A 12583-nucleotide genomic window follows, 5' to 3' on the forward strand; every position below is an offset into this window, starting at 1 on the left:
CAAGAGAAGTGGTGCAGGCTCCTACCCTGGGGGTGTTTAAGAGGAGGTTAGATGAACATCTTGCTGGGGTCATTTGACCCCAGTATTCCTTCCTGCCATGGCAGGGGGTCGGACTAGATGATCTGCTCAGGTCCCTTCCGACCCTACAAACTATGAAACTATCCATACACTTTAAGGGCTGGTCAAAGATTTCTTATTTCTGTTCTCTTATTCTTAAGTGATCTAAGCATGTCTCCTGGGATATGTATTTCAGGTTCTTTTCCGAACAGTAGCCATGATGGTTCCTAACTATGCCCTGATAGCAGAAATCTCTCTCTACTCATATGGATTTCTGAATGCTAAGCCATTATCAGTGAAGATAGTCATGACCTACAGGCTTTGTTCAGAACAGCTTTCCTCTCAGTTTCATTATGACTATGGCATGCGAGCAGTTAAAGCTGTATTAGTGGCTGCTGGTAATCTAAAGCTGAAATTCCCAAAGGAGAATGAAGATATCCTGGTAAGCTTGTGAGAAAGTAAAATGTAGTGAATTTCACTAGATTAACTGCTTTTTAGATATCTGTATCCAGTTCTGGCATTGCCTGTGTTCTGCCTTGTCACTGAACCACACTTGATCAGATTTTTAATCATAATGCTTAATCTGTAAAGATAAACTACATAATATTTTTATAGCACTTTGTAAACGTGAAACTCAACATAAATGTTTACTATATTTATTTATTTATTAAGATGTAAACAAAAATAGTTACATTTTTAAATGACAAGGAAAGAAAGATGGATATAAAATAGTTGTGGAATTGATTAACTACGTTTCCAAAGCACTGTAGCATCATTGTACAATGGATGATCCTATATACATTTAAAAAATAAAACATGATATGTTTCTTAATATTTGGCAGGGCATTTCTGATTTCATTTTAAATTTCTTGTGCTGCTGAATCCTTCAAGAAATCTCTTGAGTCTTGTCACACTGCTGCATTCTTGAAGTTGCTCTGCAGGCAGTCCCTCTGATTTGCTCCTTATTTGTGTCATCTCCCAGCTCTTCTATGAGTGTCATATCCAAAGTGCATGAAAACCAAGAATATAGGAAACAGTAAAGCAGGGGACATAGCTTGCTTGGCATGCTGCTAGGGTCGCCAACTCTGTTTGAATCTATTCCGGAACACAGACGTGCCCATGTGCTTGCACATATATGTTGCAGACTGCAATGCGTAGACTTTGTGGGGAAGGCAAATGCACATTACTATTACGTTTAAAAAAAACCCCCACTGGACTGCTATAAATAGGATTTAACGTTTAATATTTATTTTAATGAATACCCTATCATTTATCTGCCGGGTGACTCTCAGCAGTTTCCTGGAGATTTATATCTAATTCCTGGAGACTCCAGGGTAATCCTAGAGGGATGGCAACCCTACATGCTCCAGATTTAGGTAAAAAATCTCCTTCATCGTCACGTTTATGGATGAAAGAGGAGTGGTTTCTAGATGTGCTAAAAACGGTGAGAAATTGCAGCAAGGCAGCAGTGCTATACTGATCCTGGGAGGTGATGAAGTGTGTTTAGATTCCTCCATCAAGCCCCCAGTACAGTTTCAGAAATGTTCTTACTCTTAAGGGGAACTGTGAGCTTTCCAGCCCAGTGTGGCAATGGCAGCTATGCCATCATATGTACAACACATGATGTAGACTGTTTTAGTTATTGAACAGCATAATAATTATTCTACTGTTGCCATGTACATTGGAACACCAGTTTTCTGTAAAACTGTGTATTTGTTTTCTTTAGCTTCTTCGATCAATCAAAGATGTAAATGAGCCAAAATTTTTGTCACATGATATACCTCTATTCATGGGAATAACTAGTGATTTATTCCCTGGTGTTAAGCTGCCTGAAGCAGATTACAATGTAAGTATCGTTGTGAAGTATTTTTTCTCAGCAATACTCCTGACATTGTATCAATTTTAACTAATTCCTTAATCTGTTTATAATTGCAAGCTGAGACAGAAAGTAAAATGTTGACAGTAGAACTTGTCTGAATGAAAATTCACTTGGTTTCATTGTGATCTCAAGACCTGGTTTGGGTCCCTCATATATGGAGATCTTAGATTTTTTTTGGAGTTCCAACCCAGTTTTGCCTGAGCAAAATATACCAGCCTTTTTTTTTTTTTTTTTTTAACCTTAACCATCCTTTTTAAATACATCTGACAGGTTCACACTCCTGTCTGAATTTAAGTGGCTTTTGTAAATGGCTTACTTTCCCCTACCCTGTAGTTTTTGGCATGATTTTAGCATGTTCCATTTTATTGCAGAGGAAGAGTCAGCCAGGCAGCTCTCCCTGCCTCCATGGACTTGCTGTAAGTTACTGTTCTATGAAGTACTTGGGTGATTTTTCGTGTGGCTATTTGCCAGATTTTCCTGAAAAATATTTCAGTAATTAATAAATATCTAATCCTTATCCACAAATGTTCTGATGCTAGATGATACACCAGACAAGCAGATGAATAATATGGAATGATGAATAAACCACTTACATGTTGCTCATGAAGAAAATAAAATTATATTAGGTTGATAAAATATTATTGTAAACTGTGTAATATGTCATACTAGGTAAGTATGACATTATTATTTTAAACTTTATCAAATAAAAAGAATTTTTTAATTTTAGGATTTTCTGGAATGTGCCAGTGAATGCTGTATAAAGCATAATGTTCAGCCTGTTAAAGTTTTTATGGAGAAAATTATACAGACCTATGAAATGATGATTGTCAGACATGGGTAAGATTACAAAGTCCTGATTCCAAATGACCACATATTGTCTTTATGGTTTATATAATGGATAGTAGAAAATGTTTATGGAAATAGAATAGGAAAATATTTTAGCATTTTAAGAAGAATCCCAAGAGCCATTCATTTTAGTAAACTGTGGATTTCTTAATTTTAAAGCAAATTTGGTGACCAAAATACTAGTGGTTTTTTAATCTTAATATATTTGATCCTGTACTCCCAACACTCTGGCTTCATTGGTAGTTCTTTCTTTAATAGTGGTTGCAGATTAGGTTGTTATTGTGGAGAAGAGCTGGTACTATAGAAGTTTCATTCTATTAGAATATTAGTCCAACACATGTCTACCATTTTAGTCCTGTTTTTTGTTTTGGGTTTTTTTTGGTGGGGGGAACTTTTCTGAGCAGTAAATATGTAGTTGTAATCTGTGTTGCAGTACACTGGGAAGAATAACAACTGAAAAAAATTTAGAAAAGAAATTAAGCGGGGAGGTGGGGAGATGATAGATTTCAAATATTCAAAAGACAGCCATAAAGAAGAAGGAGAACAACTGAGAAACTTTCTTCCTGTTCTAGCAGTAGGGTAGTGAAATGGTCTGCTCAGGAAAGTTCTGTAATCTCCTTCATTGGATGTTTTCAAGCGGATGCTGGATAAGCATTGGCAGGGACAATCTAAGAATAGCATTCCTGCATTTGTACACAGGGTTGGAGCAGTTGACCTTTGAGGTCCCTTCTAGGTATATGATTCTGTTACTTCTACTCAGTTGTTATGTATCGGTTTACATAATTAAAGTCTTCTACAAGCATTAAGTAATAATTCCTTAAAATAGACTAATCTGGACACAAAACAGTTTGATTTTTACTTTAGGGCAGGGTCCTTATCTGCCTTTGTCTTCCAGCAGAATTTCATTTTAACCTTTCTCTAAATAGCAAAACAAAAGGAGAAAATAAACTTAGAACTTATTCTGCAAATAGATTAGATTAACTAGTATGAACCCCTGGTTGGTATTTATTTGTGCATCTGTTTGCAGAATTGAGACATTAAATAATTGAGGCCAGTGTTTTTTAAGAGACTCACTTGCCTCTGACTGACTTGCTCAGTTGTACAGTCAATATGTACAATTACATGTGCAAATAAACATTTGCATATACAAATGACCATTTAGACTAACTTGTCATTTTGTATCTATGAAATACCTGATTTGCATGCAAATTCAACCCAGGTTTTTGAACTGACTCCATAAAAAATTACCTCCTAACCACTGATTCATTGATGCAATAACATGTATTCTGTAATTTTTGTTACATAGTGCGTCAGATCCAGGAAAAAAACTTAGGTTTGTGCACTTGAATAGTGCCATGTTGGCAACTGGCTGGATCAAGATCATGAAATCTATGTTTCAGGAAAGTATAAGAGTTTAATTTTTTTTTTTATTTCTGTAGTTTTATGCTTGTAGGAGAGTCTTTCTCTGGGAAGACCAAAGTTCTGCATGTGTTGGCAGATACACTCTCTCTTATGAATGAACATGGATTTGGCGAAGAAGAAAAAGTAATTTTTAGAACTGTGAATCCAAAATCTATCACTATGGGTCAACTTTTTGGACAGTTTGATCTAGTGTCTCATGAGGTAATGTGCTTATTTTTTAAAAATATCTTGTCATAATTGGCCTTGTCATGTTATATAATCCTGCTGTACAGTTTTTGGTCTGGCCTGCATACAGGGTTTGTCTATCCTGAAGTTTGCTGGCATGGTTATACCAGGGAGGGGTATAATTCATTAAGTATCTCTAACATACTTAGGTTAGCAAAATTTAGGTGTGTGACAAAAATAACATGTTTAATGGAAAAGCTGTGCTAACAAAAGCCATGTTGTAGACTCAGTTAGCACAAATTCTTGTTTCACATAGCTTATTCCATTCAAAGAACTGGTTTAAGCTATACCACCAAAAGTATTCTTTTGCAAGCTTAAATTGAATTACCACTCGTAAAGGGATTGCTGATACAGATGTATTGACAACAAAAACTTTCAAGTGTTGAAAAGACCAGAGTTCAAGTAGTGCTTTAGGTGTTGTGGTAGGGCATGATTTTTATACCAGCATACTTATAGATTCATAAATGCTACGGTTGGAAGGGACCTCAGTAGATCTTTGAGTCCAACCCCCTGCCCTGGGCAGGAAAGAGTGCTGGGGTTAGACAGCCCAAGCCAGGTGCCTGTCTAGCCTCCTCTTAAAGACCCCCAAGGTAGAGGAGGGCACCACCTCCCTTGGAAGCCCATTCCAGATTCTGGCAACCCTTACCATACAGAAGTTCTTTCTGATGTCTAACCTAAATCTGCTCTCCATCAGTTTGTGACCATTGTTCCTAGTGGGTCCAAGGGGTACACTGGCAAACAGAGCATCCCCTATTTCTTTCTGTGTCCCCCCCACCCCCAGTGAATTTGAGGTGGCCACAAAATCCCCTCTCAACCTTCTCTTGCGGAGGCTAAAGAGATCCAGGGTCCTCAATGTCTCCTCATAGGGCTTTGCCCGCAGGCCCCCAAACATACAAGTGGCTCTCCTATGAACCCTCTTGAGGTTGTCCACATCTCTCTTGAAGTATGGTGCCCAAAACTGGACACAGTACTCCAACTGCAGCCCGACCAGTACTGCATAAAGGTGAAGTATCACTTCCTTAGACCTCCTTGTCATACACCTGCTAATGCATGATAAAGCGTGGTTGGCTTTACTGATCACTTTATCACATTGACGACTCATCTGCATCTTGGAGTCAACAATGACTCCAAGATCCCTTTCTGCTGTTGTACTGCTGAAAAGGTCCTCCCCCAGCCTATAAGCATGCTGATGATTTCTTCTTCCTAGGTGCAGCACCTTGCATTGTTCCTTATTAAACTGCATCCTGTTCTGGTCCACCCACTTTTTCAAACTGTTCTGATCTGCCTGGATTTGTTCCCTACCCTCTGGTGTGTTAACTTTACCCCTTAATTTGGTGTCATCAGCGAATTTGGACAGAGTGCTTTCTACACCCTCATCCAAGTCACTGATGAAAACATTGAACAGCACCAGTCCAAGGAACAGGGCTTGTGGGACTCCATTGCCTTCATCTTTCCAGGTTGATACTGAGCCATCCACCACCACTCTATGGGTGTGACCCCTAAGCCAATTTGCCACCCACCTAACCATGTAGTCATCTACTTCACAGTTGCATAGTTTATTTATAAGAATATAATGAGGTACCATATCAAAGGCCTTCTTAAAATCCAGTCTGGTCATAAAAATAAACAAGGTTAGTCAGGCAGGATCTACCTGCTATGAATCCATGCTGGTTGCCCTTTAGGATTGCCCTTTCCCTGCTGGACTCTCACAAATGTGATCCTTAATAATTTTTTCAAGGATTTTCCCAAGGATAGAGGTGAGACTAACCAGTCTACACCAATTCTTCAGTGCCTCGCTAACTAATCTCCTAAGCACACTGAAGTTAGCCTTTCTGAAGTCAAGCATTTCTTCCCTCCTGGTTATCCTTCCCACCCTACACAGGATAGTGAATTTAATCAGGTGATGGTCACTGTCCCCTAGGTTACCTTGCATCAGTAAATCATCCACCAAATCATCCCCTGTAGCCAGGGCCAAGTCTAGCAAGGCATTTCCCTTAGTGGGGCCATATACCTCCTGCATTAAGTGAAGGTCCTGTATTCCGGTTAAGAACCTATGTGAATGGTTGGATCTTGCTGACTGCTCCTCCCAGCAGATGTCTGGGTAGCTTAGGTCACCCATGACAACCATGTCCCTTGACCATATGGTCTCTGAGAGCTGTCTGGAGAATTCCAGGTCCAACTCCTCCTCCTGATGTGGTGGCCTGTAGTAGACCCCCACTATCAAGTCCCTTTCTCCCCGACCCTTAAAGCTGTACAAATCCTAGCACAGATGCAATAATACCATTATCAAGGCTGGTATAGTTTATTTCTCTGAAGAAAATATGTAGTGAGAATCTGAGGACCTTTATACTGGTATAACTGGGTGCCTGTAGATATGTGGGGACACTGCTCTGAAGCAGTAATTACAGCATATCGGAGCAGACTCAATTAAATGAGTCTGCTGGAGCATGCTCATTAGCATGCTCCAGCCTCTGCATCTCATGTATTTAGTGTTCCCACACTTCAAAATGGTGGTGGAGGCATTTTAACTGAAGCTCGTCAAATAAGCCTCAGTTAAAGTGCCCCCTCTACTATTTTGAAGCACAGGATGCTGAATACACAAGACGCTGTGAGTGCTTTAATTAGAGCAACTCTTCGAGCCACTCTAAAGTGCCCTCTCCCCACCCCTAGAGCATGTCTAAAGACACCCACTGTGTCTGGACTATGCCACTTCAACTATATACATTTCCAAACCTCTGGCATTAAAACATTACAAAAGATGGGTAGATAAGTACTAAGACTAAGGGCGTCTCAAGTGTAAAACTCATTGGGTTATGGCAGGAAGAGGAAACTGAATCAATGTGATTGTGCGAGGCCTTGTGGGTGAAACAAATGCAAAACAGATTGCAAGATTTTTATCTCAAGTTTCTGCAGCATTCTCCAGGGTACTTGGTTTGAGGGAGAAAAAGACTTGATTACATTTTTTTAAATTATGCTAAAAAACACCTGATCATTTTTCATCCATCTGCTCCAAATGGGAAACCAACCTGCTGGACTCTGAATTCTTCCACTGTTTGGTGAAGAGGAAACTATATATTTAAAAAAAATTATGTTCCTGATGGTTTTTAATAAGTTCTTCTCTTTGTTTGTTGGAGCCAAATAGAGACCTGATTCAACAAAGCATTTAGGCATGTGAGTAGTCCTATTGGTTTTAGGATTATAATTAAAAAATCTCTTATATTTTTTTCTCAACCCAGTGGACAGATGGAATTGTTGCTAACACTTTTCGGGAATTTGCTTTAGCTGAGACACTTGAACGCAAGTGGGTTATTTTTGATGGCCCTATTGATACTCTATGGATAGAGAGTATGAACACAGTGCTGGATGACAATAAAAAGGTAAAAATAAAAAATAAGCTATGTGGTAGGTAATTATGCTTGGGTTGTGGCTTCCATTAGGAGTGACAGGTGTGGTTGGGGTAAAGTAGTGCAGGTCACATCAGGCTCCCTCTGAATGACGTGTGCTGCTGGGATCCCATCTGTAAATGTTAAAATAGTAGTTACAGAGTTGAGGAGGTAGATAGAGATACAGAGCCCCAAGCCTCGCTGACATTGTCTCGCCTAGGCCTTGCTATAATTTGGCCCCCTTGTCCTCCCTGGCTCTCCACAGCCCTCTCTGCACACCTCACTGGCTCCGGGCTCTCTGTAGCCCTGTCTTTGCACCTCACTGGTGCCAGGGTCTAGTCTTCCCCCTTGTCACTGCGCCCTCTGGCGCCAGGGCCTGGTCACCCCCTTGTCACTGTGCCCTCTGGTGCTGGGGCCTAGTCACCCGGAATACTGCGCCCATGCTGGTGCTGGGGTCCCCACACTGTAGTGGGCCCCCAGTGAGGCCTCCTCCTTCCCCAATAGTCTCACCCAAGCCACCGGTGTTATAAAACAGCAAACAAAACATGAGTCCCTGGGCTATAACAGACCACCAAAGTTCAGGGTGTGATCTGCTCTTTTAAAAGAGTAAAACTTCTTCCCTGGTTCTAAGTGCCTCGTAGGCCAGGGTACCTTGTGAGCTCCTGGAGCCCCATTAGCTCTAAGGGCAGCATATCTGGTGGCTGCCACATCTCAGGGCCATTCCTTCCTGGAGGCTCCTTCCCCCCATCAGCTGTTGGCAGGGAACTGAACTCACTAGTCCCAGCCCTGGGGTTTATATGGGCCCAGGGCCCTGCCTCTTCCAGCCAGCTGACTAAGTGCAGATGCAGCCTAATTTCCTCATTAGCTGGTTGCCATGGTAACCTGCACCTGGGCACCTGTCTGGCTCTTTGGGCTCTCTCCCCAGGCAACCTCTGCTCTTAGAGGAGCAGGCACCTTAGTGCTCTGTGACACTCCACATGCTGCTGCTGCTTTACTTGTTATCCTGGGGACAAGGGACATTCCAGAGCTCCTGCTGCCTGCACCAACAGGGCCACAGGGTGGGCTCAACTGGGGATGGGCACAGTGTCAACAGTGCAATAGAAAAGTAATTTCCCCCTCCCTGCCTGGTTCCCCAAGAGCAGGCTTTGGGAGGTGGAACCCCCTGCACTATCCCGTCCCTGTCCCCGGTCCTTGATCTGCCCCGGTGTTAGGTAGGTTATCTGCAAACATGGCAGTAGCATAAAACACAGCCTGTAGTTCACTGCAAAGTATTCAAAGCTCAAGGGTCTTTTTTATACATTGGTCAAAATAACTTCCTGTTTGATCTCTGTTTTGGTGTCTTGTACCCATCTTATCCATTTTCTATCTATTGACCTTCTGAGGTGCCCAAATACTAATGCTTTTAACTTTCCCAGCATTTTGGCTTAGATCATGTACAGTTTGCTTTTCAGTCATCAAGGTCTATTGCTCATGCTGTTAACAGGCTTGATTTTTATATGCACTGATCAATGGTATTAACCCAGGCCCCAGTAAGGACTACGAGGAGTAATGGATGGAAAGGTCTTACATACTGAATATTTAAACAATGCCTAGAAAAAGTTTATTGGTCCTGAAAAAATTGTCACAGTGTTTCCTGTCTGAAGCATGAGATTCCAGAAGTTGAAACATGTTTTTATTAAATATTTTAATTGATATTTTTGGTGTTGAAAGATAAATACTTAAGACCTCAATAATTCTATAAAGTTCCATAAAAGATAGTGTGCCTTTGCACACTTGTGCAGATAAGAACTCCATTTAAGTCAACGGTTTAGGTAGTAGCCATGTTGATCTAAGACAGGCAGACAAGGTTCTTCCGGTAAATCTGATATCTTTTATTAGACCAACTCAAATAGCTGGGAAAAAAATCTTCTTTGCAAGCTTTTGGGCACAAACACCCTTCATCAGGCAGTAGAAACATTTGTGGTGCTCTTCCTAGATAGAATGAATAGTAAAGAAGCCAGAGGCTGGTATGCATGCAAAAAAGTCAGCCAGTGACGATATAAATTGAGGAGTCAATGGGTGAGAGACATGTCGAGGGGTAGGGGAAGGGGAATGAATATAGCTGGTAAATAGTGGAGAGGTACTTGGGGAGTCAAACGTTAGGCAGGTTGTAATGTGTCGTAAATCCAGTGTCTATGTTTAGTCCATGAATTTTTTGTATCCAGATGAAGTGAAGTTCATGGGCTTGTCTGTGTGTTTTGTAAATTCCCTTTTGTGGATTCAGCTGGGAGATTGGAGAGAGAATGGTTTTCTTGTGAGAAATGTGCCCCCACAGGTATTCTTGGCTCTCATAGATTTCTGGTGTGCGTTCATTCTGGTGTGCAGTTGTTGTTTGGTCTCCTACATTATTTTCCATCAGGGCATTTGGTGCATTGGATGCATTTTACATATTACATTTCTGGAGGTGCAGGTGTAAGGTCCAGGAATGCTGATGGTTCTATTGTGGGGTGTAGTAACTGGATTTATGACATTATGACAATTTACATTGTTACTGACCGGCTTTTTTGCATGTATACCAGCCTCTGGCTGCTTTACTATTCATTCCATCTAGGAAGAGCACAGAACACCTGCAGATGCTCCCTGGCAAAAGGTGTTTGTGCCCAAAAGCTTGCAAGAAAAAATATTTTCCAACCATTTGAGTTGATCTAATAAAAGATATCGGATTCACCCAAAGAACCTTGACTGCCATTTAAGTCACAACATTCATAAGAATAAATGTGGCACACACAGACAAGCCCCTTTTCTTGTTTTTTCTCTTTTAACAATGTCTGAGTGATCACTTGAATCCTCTGCTGCTGTTAATTTCATAGGTAGTTCCCATTTTCATATTTAAGGCCTGAAATGGACAAAAGAAATGAGAGGATTAAGTGCAGCATTTGAATCAAAGAGTAAAAAATGGCATGTATTGAGTAAATATTGTGACTTTCACACTTGTTGGCTATGCTTATTTTGAAAGGGACATCATCCAGATATAACATATTAATTTACAGTGTAATAGGTGGCTGAACTATATACAGTTTTCTTTAGTAGTTAAAAAAAAAAAATGTAAACTTGCTTGTTAAAGAAATTCTTTTCTCTATTTTTTAAAGCTTTGTTTGATGAGTGGGGAAATCATCCAGATGTCTCCTCAGATGAGTCTCATCTTTGAAACAATGGACCTGTCTCAGGCTTCAGTAAGTCCATAAATGAAATTATGTATTAAATCCCATTAATCAACACAGGAGTGCACTGAGTTTCAAGTGCCTTTTTTGGGGGGAGTGGGAGTGGGGGGAGTTAACATCTGCAAGTAGCCATAATGATTAAAGCATTGGATCTTTAAAATTCTCTTTTAGCCAGCTACAGTCAGTCGTTGTGGTATGATTTATTTGGAGTCTTCACAGCTAGGCTGGATGCCACTGGTAACTTCTTGGTTGAGCAAACTACCAGAACCCCTGAATGAAAAGGAATATCAAGATCTTTTGCTTGGGCTTTTTAACTGGTTAGTTCCAGCAGCTTTAAGAGTTCATCAAAAACAGTGCAAGGTAATTCTTGTCATTTTTCATTTTTACTTTTTAGTTATGTCAAGTGGTTGGTTTTTAGGCACTAAGGGAGGGAAAACTATTTTCTACTAAAAATTAAAGTAACGTATACTTTCCGTTCCACCTTTTGTTTACAGCCATATGCAACTTAATTACTGTATTTTTGCAGTTATATCCTGCACCCATGTATAACCCACAGAAAATTGTATTTTCGTAAAATAGTCCATGTATTCCCCACACCCAGGTATTCCCCGTACCCCAAGACATGGCCACAAGTGTGGGCTCTGCTAGGTTTGCAGGCTCTGCAGGGGAAGGGAGGGATGAGGAGCTGTGAGCCCCGCTCCCTGCTGTTGCTGCCAGTTGCACTCTGCTGGGCATGGCTGCCGGAGCCGGAGTTGCAGCTGGAGCCTGCAGCCAGGGCAGGCTTACAGGCCCTGCACGGGAGAGAAGGGATGAGGAGCTGCGAGCCCTGCTCCCTGCTGCCACCGCCAGCCACACTCTCACTGCCCACCTGCAGCCTCCCCCTGAGACATGGCCGCAAGCGTGGGCTCTGCCTGGGCATGGCTGCCAGAGCCAGAGCTGGAGCTGGAGCCTGCGGCCAGGGATGGGCTATGCTGTTCTAAAGACTTTGCATAGCCCGCACCCATCTCTCAAGTTTGTAAAAACATGTATAGCCCACAGGCTAAATGCATGAAAATACAGTACTTTTCCAATTAAAACCTCAGATGATAGACTAAGATATTTGCAATACCATACTTTGTACTCTCCATTCCTTGTGTCTTGTAGGAGTTGGTTCCCACAAGCAACAGCAACACTGTAGTGTCTTTAACTCGACTTTTTGAAATGTTGCTATGTAAAACTGTCCAAGAGGATCCTACAAACAAAAACATCCGCTCATGGATTATGGTTGGTCTTTTCCTGGGTTTATTTTTCAAAAGGAAAGAAATTAATTAACTGGTAACAGATCTCCTGTGAAATTCATCTCTTTGCCTTAGCTTTCCTCCAATGTTCCTTCACACATACACACTCATGTGTGTACATATATTCAAAATGAACCGCCTGGCAGTGGGAGAGCAAGAGCTTGCTTTCTTATTTTTCTTTTGATTCGTACTCAGGGGCAGTAGCGATTAGGTTCTTATAGATACATAAATGGATGTAGTTTAACTGTTTTTCTGTTTGTTTTCCTTTAATTTGCATAATATTACAGTTAGATT

The 12583-nt window shown here is 41.0% G+C and overlaps 1 protein-coding gene across 1 annotated transcript in view; it reads left to right on the plus strand.

Moving 5' to 3' along the window:
• The window catches only part of DNAH12 (dynein axonemal heavy chain 12), a 147941-nt gene that overhangs the window by 56745 nt on the left and 78613 nt on the right, over positions 1-12583 (plus strand). The window contains exons 28-35 of the mRNA XM_019536893.1: positions 254-499; positions 1784-1903; positions 2664-2773; positions 4222-4405; positions 7666-7806; positions 10941-11024; positions 11184-11372; positions 12156-12275. Of these exons, the coding sequence (XP_019392438.1) occupies positions 254-499; positions 1784-1903; positions 2664-2773; positions 4222-4405; positions 7666-7806; positions 10941-11024; positions 11184-11372; positions 12156-12275 (1194 nt within the window). The remainder of the gene's footprint in view (positions 1-253; positions 500-1783; positions 1904-2663; positions 2774-4221; positions 4406-7665; positions 7807-10940; positions 11025-11183; positions 11373-12155; positions 12276-12583) is intronic.

Source organism: Crocodylus porosus, unplaced genomic scaffold (genome assembly GCF_001723895.1).
Source record: "Crocodylus porosus isolate Cpor-Errol unplaced genomic scaffold, CroPor_comp1, whole genome shotgun sequence".
NCBI classification, from domain to species: Eukaryota; Metazoa; Chordata; order Crocodylia; family Crocodylidae; genus Crocodylus; species Crocodylus porosus.